Source organism: Crocuta crocuta, unplaced genomic scaffold (genome assembly GCF_008692635.1).
Source record: "Crocuta crocuta isolate KB4526 unplaced genomic scaffold, BGI_CrCroc_1.0 scaffold209, whole genome shotgun sequence".
NCBI lineage: Eukaryota > Metazoa > Chordata > Mammalia > Carnivora > Hyaenidae > Crocuta > Crocuta crocuta.
In genome coordinates this window covers 2,551,450-2,569,631 of record NW_027551566.1, presented here as the reverse complement: position 1 = coordinate 2,569,631, position 18,182 = coordinate 2,551,450, and the positions used below count along the sequence as shown (strand labels likewise).

General features: G+C 43.2%; 1 protein-coding gene across 4 annotated transcripts in view; it reads left to right on the top strand.

Moving 5' to 3' along the window:
* The window catches only part of RIN2 (Ras and Rab interactor 2), a 109,596-nt gene extending 92,618 nt beyond the window's left edge, over positions 1-16,978 (top strand). For all 4 annotated transcript variants that reach the window (XM_077750143.1, XM_077750146.1, XM_077750144.1 and 1 more), the window contains 4 exons: positions 5,348-5,653; positions 7,480-7,611; positions 11,841-12,004; positions 15,133-16,978. In XM_077750143.1, the coding sequence (XP_077606269.1) occupies positions 5,348-5,653; positions 7,480-7,611; positions 11,841-12,004; positions 15,133-15,456 (926 nt within the window). In that variant the 3' untranslated portion in view covers positions 15,457-16,978. The remainder of the gene's footprint in view (positions 1-5,347; positions 5,654-7,479; positions 7,612-11,840; positions 12,005-15,132) is intronic.
* Positions 16,979-18,182: the final 1,204 nt, after the last annotated feature.

Here is an 18,182-nt window from a genome sequence, read left to right as displayed (position 1 = left end):
TTGAGCTGTTAGGTGGGGACACTGTGGCTGTGACAAAACACTAGCAATTCAGGGCAGGGAAACCCAGGGGCCTGACTTCAGATCTTCTGCCTTTGTACCTATGGGTAGGTCTCGGAAGAGTAAGAAGGCACGAGAGAGAGAAAGATGTACAGGAAACCAGCAGCTTTTCAATTAATTTATCAAAGCACTTTCAGTTCCCATTTCAAACCAAGTAAACCACAGTCAACATAGAAGAAAACAAAACCAATGGGCCTGAATCCCTAAACCTGGTGTCCCTATTCCAAGGCATACACACCCCACATTCAAAAGGAACAGAGGGAGGGGTGCCTGGGTGGCTCTGTTGGTTAAACCTCGGACTTTGGCTCAGGTCATGATCTTACTGTTTGTGGGTTCGAGCCCTGTGTTGGGTTCTGTGCTGACAGCTAGCTCAGAGCCTGGAGCCTGCTTCGGATTCTGTGTCTCACTCTCTTTCTGACCTTCCCCTGCTCACGCTGCCCCCCTCTCTCTCAGAAATAAATAAAACATTAAAAATATTAAAAACAAAAGGAACAGAGGGAGCCAATGATTCTTACCCATTTATTAGGTGACAGGTGCATATAAAGGTCTCACCGAGTAGGATCTCACCTGATCCTCATAACAATCCCACTGGGAAGCTGTGAGTGATCCCATTTTACAGATGAGGAAGCTAAGGCCCAGAAAGGTCATCTAAGGCCCAGAAAGAAGAGACTTCTTCTCTCAAGGTCACAAAGTAGAAAATGGCTCATTTGGACTTCATGTGTAACACGAGAGCCACTTGGACATCAGGTGGTCTGCTTTTCATGAGTAGTTTGTACAGAAGGTTGGCAAAGTTCTCTTGTGGCTGCAGGGTATCACATCCCAACTCTGCTATGACAAGATGGATAAATTTCTCAGCCAAAAGGCAGAAGGCATGTGGTGGTTCCTAGTACATGCTCAGGCTGGACTGTTGGGTTTGAAGTCCCAGCTCTGCTTCTGATGAACTGTGTGTACTTGGTCATATGTCTTAATATTTCTGTGCCTCTTTTTCTTCATATATAACATGAACTAGACACCATTGTGCTTGCCCTACTGACACTCACTTACCTGTCTGATTTCCAACTCCCAGCACCTGTGACATTTTGCCTGCCACTTTCTCATGCCACCAGAGCCCTTGTCCAGGGCAGTTGGAAAGGCTGGGAAATTAATGCCCTCTCTGCTCTCGGGGAGCCTGATGGGAGCAGATGTATAAATACCCCAGCTGCCTCCTCTCTGTTGGGACAGCCCTGAGGCTTGCTCTACACTGTTCCTTGGGCTTCCAGCAGAGTTGAGCTGGTGGGGCTCCAGCTGCCCCCAGTAATAACTGTCTTACAATTACTAATAAAGCACACAATATTGGCTGCTTTCTCTCCCATCTCATTCCCCTTTGCTGCCAGTGCTTTCTGGGCTCACCTCCCAGATGAACCACTCATACTTGAGTCCTTGTCTCAAGGTTGGCTTCTGGGAGAACCCAAGCTAAAACAAATAGGGACTCTGTACTCATTTCAGCCAAAGGGGTGTTTGAATCCATATGAAGTACATAACAGTGCTTGGAATACACCAGCACCTGGTCAATGTCAGTTCTAATCTTTAATCCAATTAAACAGTCAAAGGAAGATATGTTAGCACATAAAGAAAATATCAAACTCATCTCACCATTCTCGGTAGAGGGAGGCCCCTTGTGCCATCTGGCTTGTTGGCAACAGTGACAGGCTTGCGTCTCATCCCACAACCCTGGGAGAGTCATTTGACTTCTAAGCTGCCTGTGCATCTGCATGAACAGGGTGTCACTGGCCCCTGGGGCTGAGATGAGGGTTAACATTACAGCAGGGTCATAGAGCACCCTGGGAATACGAATGGTATAGAGGAAACTCGGCACACTTAGCAATTACACACGTGTAACTTCACAATTTGAAATTTCAAATATTAGCTTCTATTTCTGTTACTTTCCTTTTAAAGAAATAAATAATCAGAATGCTAGAACCCAAGTACATGAAGAGGCCATGTGACCTCATCTTCTATTTTTGTCAACTAACTGTTGGTTGCAACTATGTTGTTTAGATTCTGGGTACTGTTAGAATCCCCTGGAAACTGTCAATTATTGTTTTGTTTAGTTTCAGCCATCATTCAGGGTGCTAGTTCTGTCTCGCCTCTCATGGGCAGTGATTCAGATAGCAGTTCAGAAGTTTGAGGCAAATGACAGAGAGGTGAACCAACTTGGCCAAAGTTGCTTTGAAAGATAAAGCTGGACTGGTTGCCAGGCGTCATGTTCCTAGTGTTCTTTCTAAGACATGTGCCTTCTCTGGACTTCACCTTAACCTCCCAGACTCTCACTTCCCCTTAGGCAGCAGTGGGTAAGCAGAAAGTAGTCAAACCAATCTGATGCATGAGCCAATCTTGTGATGGTTCCCTGTCTGATCTCTGCCCTTCTCTGGAATCTGTGCTGTCGGTCAGAGTGAAGCAACAGAGATAGGGCTTCTGTCTTTCATTCCTAATTCCTTCCATTCTGTCTTCTGTAGATGACTCGTGTTCATGCTCTGGCTCAGAGATGACCAGGCTCACCCTGAAGTTAGAAGTTGCCCTTGGAGTTCAAGGTGAAAATCTGAGGCTAGCCTCTAGTTGTTTTCCATTGGTTTGACTTAAACATGGTTAAGTCAATGTAACTTACATTCATAAAATGTGCAGATCTTAAATGCTCAGCTCAACAGATTTTCACGTATGAACTCATACATGCAGGCCATCCCCCCCCCCCCGCCCCGAGGCAGATACATAATATCTCGATTCCCCCAGGAGAGTCCCCCTACAGCTTCATTTATTCCTAGGGGTAATTGTCATCCTGACTTCTATCATCATAGATGCATTGTGCCTGCTTTTGAACTTTATATAAATGAAGTCCTAGAGGAGATACTCTGTTATGCCTGGGTTTTCTCACACAGCATTGAATCTATGGGATTCATCCAGTTGCGTCTGGAACAATGTGTTCTTTTTCATGGAGTGAAATCTTCCATTGTCTGAATTCCATTTTCTGGATTCCACTGTATGAATATATCCTGGTCTCCATTCCATTGGGATAGGCCTTTGGATGGTTTCCAGTTTGAGGCTGCTATGAATCATGCCACTATCCATATTTGTGTACAGTCCCAATTAATGATTGGCAGGACTTCTGTCCCCCTTGGTGACCTCATTTTAACAAAGTAGTGGTCACTTATAACCATGAATGGAGCTCGTGTAACCTTTAGACAGAGAGGATTAAACTAGTGAATGTTTATAAAGCACCTTGAACTTAAGAATTAAGAGGCCATTTACTTTGGAAAGCAACATGATTGTTGAAAACAGTTGTGCAGCCTCAAGCAAGCTATTAGACATATCCAAATCTCTGCTTCCTCATTTGTAAAATAATGTTAGTATCATGCAAAAATAAGAGAGTTGTTGTAAGACTTAGATGAGCTAATAAAATAAAGCACTGAGAGCCTAGCCCAACTGAATGCTCTGTGTCAACTGCTATTATTGGCTTTTCAACGTAATGGTCACTTAGGGTAAAGTCAAAGATGCTATAAAGTCACACAATTTTATTAACACAGCATAACCAATGAAGACCAAGTAATTTGTTTCAGTGCTGGATGTCAAGTGAAAATGTTCTGTTTTTATTCTGACTTTATAAACTCTTTTGTTTCAATCTTGATTCCTATAGATATATAAAGCTCTACATTTAAACAAAGATCTCCTAGATAGGATATGGAGTTAGAGGAACAGCAACAAAAAACTTGGGCTTGGGAAGCAGATCACTATGGGGTCGGCATTAACTTTGGCATGAGCTCTAACTCTGGGTTATGGGAAAATTGTTTTTGGTTTTGTGTATCTGGCTTAGATTTCTAATAACAGGTGATTATTTGGATGCAGTGTGATTTGATCCAGTGTCAGGAATCCGCAAGGCCAGAGAGATATGAAATTTTCAATTTCATAAGGAAATTGGGCTTCCAAAATAGAATCACCTTAAAGCCTCAGAGATGAGGTCTGGATACCCTGCTGGCTTTGATGAGAATGTACAAACATCAGAGATTGGAAAGCTGATGTTGCAAAAGCAGAGAGATTATTATTGTATAAATCATCTTCAGGCTGGATCTCCAGATTTATGGTCATTTTACTGTCAGCCAAGAAAGCAACTTCATTGGGCAACCACTCAAAGAAAGAGGGAAAAAATAATGCCTTCCACACCTAACGGTATTTCCAAACTCTGACCAGAAACACATTTCAGCATTTTAAACATTTTCATTTTGAAATCATTTCAGACATACAGAAAAGTTGCAAAAATAATGCAAAGAAATTGTGTCTACCCTTTACCCTAATATCCTGCACGTTAGCCCCTTGTCACATGTTTCATTCTCCTTTCTCTTTGCTTACACACACATGCGCACACACACATACACCTTCCTTTTTCCCCTGAACCATTCAGTTGCAGACATGGTGTCCCTTTCCCCCTGAATGCTCAGTGTGTGTTCCCTAAAAGCAGAGACTTCTTGTTATAAAAGTACAGTAAAATTAACACAGATTGAATGTTCACGGTATTACCTAACCTGTAGACTTTATTCAGATCTCATCAAGTGTCCCACCAATGCTTTTTATAGCAAACAAAACAAAGAATTTTGGGGCCAGAATTCAATCTAAGATTACACATGTATTTAGGTGAATTTATTTCCTCAAGAAATATTTTGAGAAATCTTGAATCTTTCTTATTTTTTAAAGATTTTATTTTATTTTATTTTTATTAGAGAGAGAGAGAGAATCTTAAGCAAGTTCCATGTTCAGCATGAAGCAAGATGTGGGACTTGACCCCATGACCCTGGGATCATGACCAAAATCAAGAGTCAGACGCTCAACCAACTGAACCACCCAAGTGCCCCTTGAATCTTCCCTATTAGCACATCTGTCCTTTAAAATAACATATTTAGTAACCTGTCAACTGGATGATCAGTGGAGGGACTGGGTCAAAAGAATGTCTTCTAGAATATTCACCTGTGCTCATGGAGGAGGAGTGTAAAAGTAGTTAAAACAAATACATTTCATTGTATTGACTGTCTGCAAAAAGAACTGTGAGAATTTATTAGGGAAGATTCACTTTCCCTAGCTTTCCAGAAAACGTGTTGAAGTGTGGGGAGCGGTAGCACTGCTAAGCTTTGTCAGTGGATGGGTGTGAAGTTATAACTTGTCTGCCCTATAACCAATGCAGAATTCCAGGTGTCCATTCCGAGAAAGCAGACCTTGCATTTCTTCTTCCTTCAGACAATGGTCACAGTAGCTGCACTTTCTTTGGCAGATGTGGTGCTGGAAAAAGCCATGCACAAGTGCATCTTAAAGCCCCTGAAGGGGCACGTGGAGGCCATGCTGAGGGACTTCCACATGGCTGACGGCTCGTGGAAACAGCTCAAGGAGAATCTGCAGCTCGTGCGGCAGAGGAACCCACAGGAGCTGGGGGTCTTTGCCCCAACCCCTGATTTTGTGGACGTGGAGAAAATCAAAGTCAAATTCATGACTATGCAGAAGATGTATTCGCCGGAAAAGAAAGTCATGCTGCTGCTGAGGGTCTGCAAGCTTATTTACACTGTCATGGAGAACAACTCAGGTGAGGCTACCCGAAGTCCAGGCTTCTTGCGCTCCGCACCATGGCCAGTGACGTGGCCGGTGATGTGGCCAGTGACACATCAGGCTTTCCAATTCCCAGTTTCTCTTTCTTTTAATCTCTTGATTTCACCAAGCAACTCACAGAAATACAAGTATTACTCTGGTGTCTGGCAAATTGGTCACTTGCAAAAGATTGGTAATATCAAGAAAAGTAAATGGTTGAGACAACAAGATTCTTGAATGATATCAATTTATTAAAGGTAGTTCAAGGCATGGACACAGTTCAGTCTCTGGAGACTGAATTAAAGTCCTCACTCTGTGAATGAGTTAATTAACTATGGGGCTTTGGCTACCTTAATGTACTTCTAAGCTGCAGTTTCTATACCTGTCATTGAGTATGAGCCTGTCCTTCATAAGGTGGGGGTTAGATGAGGCAATGCACGTGTAGCCCCAAGCATGATGGAAATATTAGCAATGATCTTTTCTACATTTTGGCCAATGAGGGCTGATGTCATGCTCTACATCCAGCATGTGTCAAACATAGACCATTTAGTAACGATGTGGTTTCATTATAGCTATTTCATTGGTTCTTCCTTCTTTGCTACAAGCAGATGCAATGTAATTATATAGTTTGAAAGTAAGCGCTCAGATTTCCTCAACTTTACTTCTAAGAGACACAGAAGTAACCATAATTCATGGCTAGTGATTGGACCCTGCACAATTCCAGAGCTTCAGTGAGCTTATTGTAATTCTGTGAATGATTATCAACTCTTCCTCTAAGTAAAATTGCTTCATGGAGAAGCAACAGAGAGAACACACAGGATGTATTAACCACTGCTTGGGTAGATAGGAATGTGTGCATTTTGCACATTGTTGAGCAAAGACATTGAAATGTGAGCTCCTGAGATGGTCACCCTAGCATATGAATATCACCTCTGAAATTTATAAGCATAGTTCACATATAGGAAGTATATTTTCTGTAGTTCAGACAATCACTTGTATAAGTTCAAAAATAGTGTCTGCGCAGGATTATGTTCTTCCAAAGCATAGTGTCTCAACCTTAGCACTAATGACATTTCAAATGGATAATTCTCTGATGTGGGGGCTGCTTCCTGTATGGAGTTTATCAGCATCCCGGATGTCATTTGCACCCCACCCTCTAGTCATGACAGTGAAGAATGTCTCCACAGACAATGCCAAATCCCCTTGGGTGGGGTGGGCACAGTCACCCTGAGTTGAGAATCACTTTTGTAATGAAAAGTAGCAATAAGGACTACAATTTTTTTTGCTATATATTAATCGTATGCATCTATTCGACATATACTACATTTAAATAAATTAACTTTGTGCTCATGTTGAATGCAGAGCAAAGTTTATTCCTGGTCTGAGTATGGTCCTGTCGTTATGTTGATGACTGATTTGCACAGAAGACAACAGGGAGCACAGTAGAATTCACAAAGGATTAATGTACTAAGTAGATACTTAGTAAATGTTTTATAATATTACTTGCTGAAAGTTAAACTGTTTACAAGTACTCTGTTCTATTTTATAACCTGATGCATATCATGAAAGCATGGAGGAAATCTTTCATGGGTTCCTTGACTCATAGACATTTCATTCTGAAATTGTGTGTTAGGATTGGTCTCTGACATGAGCAGCTAGAAGGGTCACAGGCTGCACAGGATTCCAGAAACACCCACCTCTGTTTGTGAATAGCACATTTCCCCAGATGACTCCTAGCTATCTAAAAAAAGCAGTCTGTGTAGGATATGAAAGAAAGAAATGTTGATAAAAATATTCCCATCTTCCCCTTTCTTCCGATCCCAGGGAGGATGTATGGAGCTGACGATTTTTTGCCAGTCCTGACCTATGTCATAGCTCAGTGTGACATGTTGGAACTGGACACTGAAATTGAGTACATGATGGAGCTCTTAGACCCGTCGCTGTTACATGGAGAAGGTAACAATCGCTTAAGGATGTGGGAGGAAATGGGGTGCCTTTTTTCAGTTTTGTTTTCATTTTTTTCTTGAGGCGAAATTCATATAACATCAGACTAGTTATTTTAAATTTTTCTAATGTTTATTTTTGAGAGAGCGAGAGACAGAGACAGAGACAGAGCGTGTGCAGAGGAGGGGCAGAGAGAATGGGAGATACAGAATCCAAAGCAGACTCCAGGCTCCAGGTTCCAAGGTGTCAACACAGAGCCTGATGTAGAGCTTGAACCCCTGAACTGCTAGATCATGACCTGAGCCGAAGTAGGACACTTAGCTGATTGAGCCACCCAGGCACCCCAGATTAGCTGTTTTATGAACAATTCATCAGCATTTAGTACCTTCACAGTCTTGTGCCATCTACCACCTCTATTTAGCCCCAAACATTTTCATGACCCCAAGATAAAACCCCATACCCACTTAGCAGTCACGTGAGAGCTTTTTTGAAATCTTAAGGGTTAAGTATGGTTTTAATCTCTTTGCTGATTTAAAAGAATGTGCTAACTTTTTTTGTGATTAGAAAAGTAATGCATATTCATTGTGGAAAATATGGAAAAATCAGAAAACCACAAAAATGTAACCCGGCCATAATTATACTTAACTGAGATTGGTTAATTGCAATAAAAAATATTGTTCAATAGAAAAAGAAACCCTTTTTATAAAGAAGTCGTTTCCTGGAGGAAGAAGGAAGGTATAAACTTTTGTTAGAGAATATTTTCACCACCAGTAGAATATCCTGCTGTTCTATCAGTAAGGCGGATGAGGCTGGCCTTTTGTTTTCATCTTTAAAAAAACTTTTGTGCTCAAGATGAAAACACCATTGATTTTCTTTTCGCTATAACAAATTATATCTGCTTGCTGTTAACATAAAAATGCAGTGGAGTAAAATCTGGGCAGTTTGCTTTCAACTTACCTTGTCAGTTCAGCCTCCTTCCCACATCTGCCCGACCCCAATGTCCCTTAGCAGAAATTCCTTTTCCTTACACATCAGTTAGGTATTTCATCCTGGAAATAATTGGGATGTTTGTCATTGTGGTGCACAGTCTTGAAGAGCAGAAATAACTGGGACTCTTATGTGAGCTTGTCTTTTCAAAAGAGAACAAATCGGGGCCTGTGCATTGTGAATCCCGTTAATCCATTTCCATGTGTCCCAGTAAGAGTCCAGTTAAACCCTGAGTAGTGAATTGTTGCATAGAATCTTTTTAAATCATTTCTCCACTGAGTTTTAGTGTGGCCTTCAGTAAAAAGGTCCATGTGCTGATAGGATTCTGCAGAGACTGTGTCATACTGGCATCTTCAGGGGGTCTGTCCTCCCTGAAAAGAAAGCCAAGGGTGTACCTTGTACCTCAGGATACACCCTTCCCACCCCTCAGAGGGTGGTGCTGACTCAGGATTAGTGATGAATATCTTTTCATCCTGTCCCCCCGCCCCAGACAGATATGAATGAACCTCTTCCATCCCTTTCAACCGGTCTCTTGTTTACCCCCCTCCCCCATCCCACTAATATTCACTACCCTACAACCAGACATTCCATAATGAGCCACCAAAATCCTGCATGGAACTTTCGTCATCTGCTCTGCCCTGGGATTTAACAGGAGAGGGGAAAGCTCGTGGTTTTGTCCAAGGACCAACAGGAACATACATTAGTCGGCATGACCTGCTTTCTTTTCTCCTCTGCATTATTATTTTAATTTCATATATATCTGGGCTTTGTTTTTGTTTTGAGCTCTAATCCTGCTTAATTCCAGTAATGACTATGTCAGACTCTTGGGGATTTTGGGGAAAGGCCATGTCAGTCCCACTTAGAAAATGACTATTCTGTTGCTGACGATGTACACTTAGGACAAACATATACATACATCATGTGGCCTGGGGTTGAGACAGCCACTTCCTGCCCCCTTTCCCAGTGTTCCTCCAGAGCTAGACACTGCTCTGGGCTCCATGTTGGTGACGGATGGGCAGGTGGCTGTCCTCACCTTCAGGCATCACACATCAGAGAAAGCCAAGGACCCAGATAGTGAAGGTATAGGGCAGCTGCTGAGCTTGTACTTAAATGAGAGCCTGCCTCTGCTTAACTTCTCAGGCTTATTGGCTTCTTTCCTTGGGAAAGCAGGCCAGCCCAGTTGGCTTGGCTGTGGGTACAGACNGGGGGGGGGGGGGGGGGATGCTTTACCAATCCAGCTCTCTGTGGCCTGCCCAAGTCCCTCTTTGGTTTTGGGGGTAGCAGCCCACAAGTCTTTTCTGCTGTTTAAGCAGGTAGTTTCATTTACGGAAAAGGCGTCATAGAATCTCTCTGGAGTGCACAGCTCTTGTGGCAAAGTTATAGTTTCGCTGAAATGTAACCCTTTTCCTAATTGCATCCACATGTTTCAAAGTGTGGTCAACTTGGTGCTTCCAGCATTTTGAGTTTTCTCCTTAGGGCCCTGAACATTTCAGAGCTGTGAAGTCTAAAATTTGACATCCGAAGGGAACCCCGTCCCTCCCAAACTTGCCTCTAACTGTACCTCCAATACTGACACCTCTGCACAGCCTTTTCTAAATGCTCCAAGTCCCTGTCAATTGCTCTGGAAATCCTCTGTGTGGCATTTAAATTCTGCACCACCGAGTTTCACACATGGCCTTGTGCTGATTTGTTCAGGGGGCAAATATTTAGTGAAAATCAGCTACTTAGAACTCTGTACTAACATGTGGGAGGTTCCATAGGGAACTTGCACTCAGGTGGTGGGGCTATTAGGTAACTCTAAACAAAAATCCTGTTGTGTGCATGGAACCTGTATTACCCAGAGGGGGGCTAGATGGTGCTACAGTAAAACATAACCCCCTATCTCCGTCAGTGACCTGAAAAGCACAAAAGTTTTCTTTGTAATTTACATGTCCCATGCAGTTTTCAGGGGACTGTGCTCGTTTCTCAGATAGTGGACCAGCTGCCATTTCGAATGTTGTCACTCTTGACCAAAGAGAGAGTTCTTCAGAGTCTTGTGTTAGCAGCTAAATACTTGGGCCATGAATAAAACTCATTTAACCACAACTAACTTCTAGTCCTGCATGAATAAACCAGCCAATACCTGTTTTCTTTAATAAATTCATATAAACTTCTATAAAGCTGGGACTCAAGATTCTGTTTCTTCCAAACCTAGCCCCCACTCTGTACTTTGCCTTGGGCTCACAATAGAAATTCAATAGGTATTTTGATAAGAATGTGTCTCAAGTTGGGAATTAGAGAATTTTTATTTTTTTTCTTCCCAGTTTTTATTTAAATTCCAGTTAGTTAACATACAGTGTGATATTAGCTACAGGTATAGGATTTAGTGATTTATCACTGACATACAATACCGAGTGCTCATCACAAGTGCCCAACTTATTACCCATCCCTAATTAGGGAATTTTTATACACATTTGGGGCACCCATTAGTGGTCTGCTAGACCTAATTCTAGTTTACAACAAAGCTATGAACCCACTTCTAGGCATCTCACGGTGTTGCAAGTCTTTTAACAGTCCCCAAACATACGAAATAATTCATAAGTGCACCATTAAAGGGACATCACTTGCGTTTCCTTGTGAGTTATTTTTTCCTAAGTGTCATGTTACATTAGTCACTGAGTAAAAATAAAAAGGAGAATCAGGAAAGAAAAAGTTACTTTGAAGAATCCATGTTATCATGAACATATGTGTAGACTGTGCAGTTGTTTCAAAGTGTGTAGTTTACTTAAAATTTAGAAAATATAATTCCTAAAAGAAAAGCCAAAAAGTAAGTATTGCCAAGAGATGTGCGGACTCCTGTTCATGAAGTAAATGATCCTGGCCGGGAGAGGTCGACTCCTCTAACTCTCATATGTCTCCCTGTCTCCATCAGTACTCGGTGGAGCACTTTCACAATTGGACTGAAATAATTTAGACATTTTATAAGTCTTGCCCATTAGAATGGAAATTCCATCAGAGAAACCAGGGCGCTGTCTGTCTGGCACGACAGCGCCCCCTAGTGCCGGCACAGGCAGGGGTCACCCAGCGAATCCATAGGATGGACGTATGGATGGTCGGAGGAAGGTGGGAAGGATTTGTTCTTGGACAGGAGCTTCTGGTCCCACAAGGAAATGCCTACGGAGAAAATAGGAAGCGTGACCTCTGATTCCACTGTCTCCACCTGTTATCACTAGAGTATAAACCCCTGGAGAACTCATTCTTTCTGCCCTTTCCAGGAGGGTATTACTTGACAAGCGCCTATGGGGCACTTTCTCTGATCAAGAATTTCCAAGAAGAACAAGCCGCAAGACTGCTTAGCTCTGAGACCAGGGACACCCTGAGGCAGTGGCACAAACGGAGAACCACCAACCGCACCATCCCCTCCGTGGATGACTTTCAGGTACGTGCCTGGCCATGGCGCCTTGTGGCCGTGAGCCACTTTGCCCTCCAGGGAGGCAGCGCTGGCTCACACCGCACATGCGGCTCAGGGCACCTGGGGTTTCCCTCTTTCTCAGGTCATCTGGTGGAAAAGGGATATTTTAAACCACTCTCTGACCATGTTTCGCTTCTCTGTTTTCTTTGAATTAAAAAAAAATATATGGGATGGCCCAAGTTTTGCCACCCTTTAGAAAACAAAGTCAGATAAAGTCGAGAATTCTCCCAGTGGGTGTCCGGAAGTGTAGGGTTCCCAAATTGCTGGTTTCTCAGGGAGGAAAGGCAGATTAAGACTGTAGACATCTTTACCCAACACAATAGTTCTTGATTTGCTCATAGTCCATGACATGAATAAGTCTACAAATGTCTTTAAATAGTAGTTTCAAAGTTTCAAACTGAATTATAAAACCTGTGTTTTGTTTCTGTGTCACATGGTGAATTTCCAAGCAGGACATATTAATCTTTGTGTTCAGATTCACCTTTCCTGCTTCGTCTTTTCGATGCTCTGAAAACAAATACTCAGAGGTATGTCTGATTCAAAGTCAGCCCATTGTGGAAACGCAAGATCAGCAAGTTTTTCTCCAAGATAGCAATATTCTCATAAATAGGTTCCCAGGCGCATAAATCTAAAAAGCACGAACGCCTACTGCATCTCCCTCCCTCACTCCCTTGGGTTGTTGAAGAACAATCCATGTGTTAAGTGATTTAGCATACGCAGGATCTACAGATACTGTGATATTGGCTGGGTGCTGAGAGGATTCCAAAGGTCCTATAGCCTCTGAAGAGGAGAACAGAGGAAATGAGGAAAGCTCATGTTTCCATCTCCCCACCTGCCACCAGCCCCTCCCCCCATCTGGAGCTTCGAACTCGGAGACCCCCAGATTCTGCAAAATCCTTCCCCACTGGCCTCTCTTATCTTGGAGAAGCCCATTTTCTTAGAATACCCAAGAGAGGAATTGTCAGTGCTCACCTTAGTTGTAAGAGTGAAACCTCAGAAGCAAAGCTCCACTTGGAACTCCTAAATCAGGGGTCACAGACACACGCAGTGGTCTCCTCACATTGAAGTGGTGGCACGCCAGTGATGAAGGTGCTAGAACACTAGCTCTCCCATCGCAAGCTGTGTGGCCTTAGGCAAGTGACTTAGCTTTTCCATGCTTCAGTCTCTTCATTGGTCAAAGGGGGATGGTGTAGACTTCCTTACATAGCTCTCTTCAGGGGAACCTGGGTGCCTCAGTCAGTTGAGTGTCCAACTCCTGGGTTTAGCTCAGGTCATGATCCCAGGGTCATGACTTCGAGCCCCATGTCATGCTCTGCACTGACAGTGCAGAACCTGCTTGGGATTCTCTTTGTCTTCTCTCTTTCTGCCCCTCCCTGACTCACACAGTCCCTGTGTCTCTCAAAAGTAAATAAACTTAAAAAAAATGTTCTCTTCAGGAGACATGGGTTAATGCATACTAAGAGTGTGAGCCAAGTGTTGGGGACAGTGGGACGGGAGAGGAGAGCGTCAGTAAGATGGAATGTGTGTGTCTCTAAGGTATTCACACTCAAGACTGTCAGTGTTTTCTTCCACGTGCAGAGCTCACTGTCCTCCCAAAGGGCCTTTCCTTCCGTCAGCCCAGTATGCCCTCAAGGTAGCCATGTGGGACCCTGGGCCGAGAGCACCACTTCCCTTCACTCCCAAGCAGGGATGCCAGATTCAGAAAAGGGAAACCTACTTGTTTTCTGTCTGGGCAGTCTCTGTTTTCTCTGGTAACCTCATTCCTGATGACGTGGAAAATTGAAGAATGATCCCAAAGAGTCTGGTATGAGTGCAGGAACCTTTACAGCCTGTCTGGGCTTTGTGCGTGCAAGGGGACGGGTGTTCTGTACTTCACGATGGCACGTGCCTGGCGCCATTCACAGACCCAAGCCTGCAAGCATGCCCTTTTATTTCCCTGAAACCCCACCCTGCACTTAACCAGCACCATCCTCAAAGCCTTGTGGCAGAATGAACATTCTCCTCCTGCTGACTCTTTCCACATTGCACTCAGAGCCGCTTGGATCCTTGGATCAGGTTGAACCATATGAAGTGAATTGCCACTTGGGGAGGTGCAAAATGGTTAAATATCAGCAGTATCTTGTGGTCCCTTGTAACATTCTTGCCCTTGCTTAGGCTTCATTAAAAGTAGTCCAGGAGCACCTGGGTGGCTCAGTCGGTTAAGCGTGCAACTCTTGATTTCGGCTCAGGTCATGATCTCGAGGTTCATGACTTTGAGCCCTGCATCAGGCTCTGCGCTGACAGTGCAAAGACTGCTTGAGATTCTCTGTCTCCTCTCTCTCTGCCCCTCCCCTGCTCAAGCCCACGCTCTCTCTCTCTCAAAATTAAATAAACTTTAAAAAAAAATCTTAAAAAAAAACTTTTTAAAGTCATCCAAAGTGAGTACAGTACCTGCTCTTGTGTCTACATGTTTTAGACTTCTCTTCCTGCTGACTCCTGGTGCAGGCTCTTCCACTGTTTGGTTTACTCTTTAAGCTGGGAATAAACCCAGCATCGGATCTGGTTCCCACTCTTTTTTTATGTTTTATTTATTTCTGAGAAAGAGAGAGAGAGAGAGAGACAGCATGAACAGGGGAGGGTCAGAGAGAGAGAGAGGGAGATACAGAATCTGAAACAGGCTTCAGGCCCTGAGCTAGCTGTCAGCACAGAGCCCAACGTGGGGCTCAAACCCATGAACCGTGAGATCATGACCTGAGCCGAAGTCGGACGCTCAACCAACTGAGCCACCCAGGCGCCCTCCCTGGTTCCCACTCTTAACCAGAGATTTCTTAACCAGGCTTAATGAGGGACACTGAAAGATCAGAGCAAGGCTAACTGGACCTCCTGCTTCTTATACTTGTGGTGAGTCGGTCCGTATAGTTGTTCTCTCCACTGTCCAAATTCAGATCAGCCTCTTTCCTCAGATCAGGCCTCAGGTCCTGACAGGGCCATCCTGACAGGCCGGAGCCCAGAGCAGCTCACATATTAGACCTCTCCTTTGTATTACTATGCTTGCTTATTGCTCTGTCTTGTTTCCTCTTCTGATTTGTCTCCATCATCTCTCTTTCCACCCGCAGAATTACCTCCGAGTTGCATTCCAGGAGGTCAACAGTGGCTGCACGGGAAAAACCCTCCTTGTGAGACCTTATGTTACCACTGAGGACGTGTGCCAGCTCTGTGCCGAGAAATTTAAGGTGGTGGACCCTGAGGAGTACAGCCTCTTCCTCTTTGTTGACGAAACATGGCAGCAGCTGGCAGAGGACACTTACCCTCAAAAAATCAAGGCTGAGCTACACAGCCGGCCACAACCCCACATCTTCCACTTTGTCTACAGGCGCATCAAGAATGATCCTTACGGCGTCATTTTCCAGAATGGGGAAGAAGATCTTACCGCCTCATAGAAGACATGAGACTTCCCAGTGGTGCATCCAAAAGGGGGTTAGGAACCTTGCCTTCTGGCTTCCACATGCTTGTGCTTGAAAAGCAGTCACCTTGTTGGGGATCCCTCAGTTCAGTGACTAAGCCATCCACAGGCTGACTTGGCCAAGGGCAACTTCAGCCACATTGCCCAAGCAAGGTAGCTGAGGTTCATGAAATGGTAGGATTCTCCTTCAGAGATGGGAGAATTTCATTTGATAGTTTTAGGTGTCCTGAGACTGTTTGCTACCTACCCCCAGCCGGGTTCTAGGTTGGCCCACATGTACGTATATGTCCTGAATAAACATTTAGGGTACAATCTCTTCTTTTGAATTCAACAGCAGGTATTTGACAAGACTGTCCGATGCAGTGCGTCAGGTATTTCTCAATTCTGTGGATGGCTCCATCCTTTCCTTTTCTCTCTCTCTCTCTCTTTCACTCTCTCTCTCTTTCTCTTTCACTCTCTCTCTCTTTCTTTCAAAGAGCCTTTGTGTTTTTATATATTTCATAGAAGTTTTTATAGCAGTTGCAGGTAAACTGTCAGGATTGGTTTTTAAAATATTTTTGTAACTTTAAGATATTCTATAATTATGCATGTGATTTTAACGTTTAATATTTTCAAAAAGAAATCTCTTGCTGGATTTGAGAGTATCTCACTTTTAAAATGTCTCTCTTCCGTAACTGGATGTTTTGGCAACTTTGTGGGGAAGGACTGCTGAATTTCTTAAAGCAATGTATTACTGACACTGGCCACAGAATGCCTTTGGAAATCTGATGTACTGTTCCCTTGTTCACGCTCAGTGGTATTGTGCTCTTTTGTGTTTTAACCAAGTGATGCTGAGGATCAGGAGAGAAATGAATGTAGAGAGAGGTTGAGAGAGAAAAACAGACTCTGACAAAGGACTAAGGAATGTAGTCTGCTGGTTCAGACTCCTTGAAGGAAGTGGTAAAAGGAAATGGAAGGATCCACTTATGCTGAAAATACTGTAAATATGTAGTGACATTAGGCAAAAATCTACCCAATGTTATTTGCTTTGGAAATCCCCATGAGGAGGAAAAAAATAAGGATAATACTCCCCCTCCCCTTTTCCACATGAATCAAAATTAACAGCATCAAATTATTTGGGGGCAGAAACCATGTACGTGTACCGTGACTTTTGTTGAGTTAAACAAGATGCTGTTTGGAAAAGAGTTTGCAATGCCACCAAAAAGCCCTTCTGTGTTATAAGAATGTATGGCGAAGTTAACTTCATGTTTTATGAAACCTGTTTTTGGGGTGCACAAAGTATGAGGGTCTTGTATCAGTGACACAGGTAGTTACCAGAACATGTGATTGTACTGTGTAAAGATGCGTAGTCATCTAATTTGGTTGATTTTGTACCTTGTACCTTTTTTTAGCTTTTGCTGTCCATCTAGAACCTCAGCACGTACTGTGTTGTTCTTCCTTTTGTAAATGATTTTTTAAATGGAATTTTGCACATAATACATTGTAATACTGTATGATAATGGTGTGTGAAGAGTTTTGAAATATTGAGTTGTCCTTTTTGCTTCAGGGAGCAGAGTATAATTATGCACCACACCACATAATACAAATCTGAAATGCACACCAGTGTTTGTGGTTAGATAATCCATGGAGAGGAAATGGCAAGGTTTGCATTTTTTCAGAAGACCATATACGGACATGAGGCAAAATCCAGGAGTAGAAGGGAAAGATAGTGTTCCAATCTGAAAGGATTTCCGGTGTTATCTAGGACAGAACATGACTTAGAGAAAAATCACTGTCAATCAGAAGGGCCCTGCAGACAACCCCTCCCCATTCTTCTGTGACCTCTGAAGTGCCCTGTCGGAGAGCTGAGTGCTCTTTCAGAACCAGCAGGGCAGGTGCTCTTTTTTGCCGCCATATTCCTGGTGCTTGGAGCTGTGCCTGGCAGATAAGAAGTCCTTGACCAATCCTTTTTGATAGAACGAACTTTATAACCCATCAGGAGGATGGATACTTGAGGATCAGAACAACAGCTAGATGAACTGCCTGCTTTTTATATTTACAACGAATTAAAAGTGGGGACAGTTCAACCCATATAGCTGTCCTCCTCACCCTCTAAATTCAGGTCATCATTTTCCTTGTCCTCAGAAGTCAGTACACAGGGACTTAAAGCCAGCTCTAATGTCTGAATGGGAAGCAGCCTTCAATGAGATGAGAGAGAGATCAAAACAGGAAAAGTTTGTGTGAGCAGAAGAAAACATCACAAGACAGCCCCTGGTTTTGTCATTGGGCAATGTTTCCCTGCTAAAATTACAACATAACATGTGCCTTGACTTTTTTCCCCCACGCAGACATTCTCACTTCTCAAATTGCCAGGAAACAGATTTTGGCGAAGTTTGGAAGGAATAAGGGGAGAGTAAAAATATACATGATGGTTGGAGGGAGAGGATAATGTATTTCCAAGTCTAAAATTATGTTATAAAAGTTGGATGCTGGCCAGAGGAAAAGATTTCTTTTTCTTTCTTTCTTTTCTTCTTTTTTTTAATATTGTAGGCACTGCCAAATATTCCCCCCTCAGGGACACAGAATAGAAATAGAAACTTAATAAAGTAGTTCAGTATTATGTGGAAGTTACAACTTTAGATGTATAAGAAAACAAAAGGCAGGAACCCCAACGAATGTGCTCATTCATAAATGTGGCTTCGCCTCCATCGAACATCTCTTACC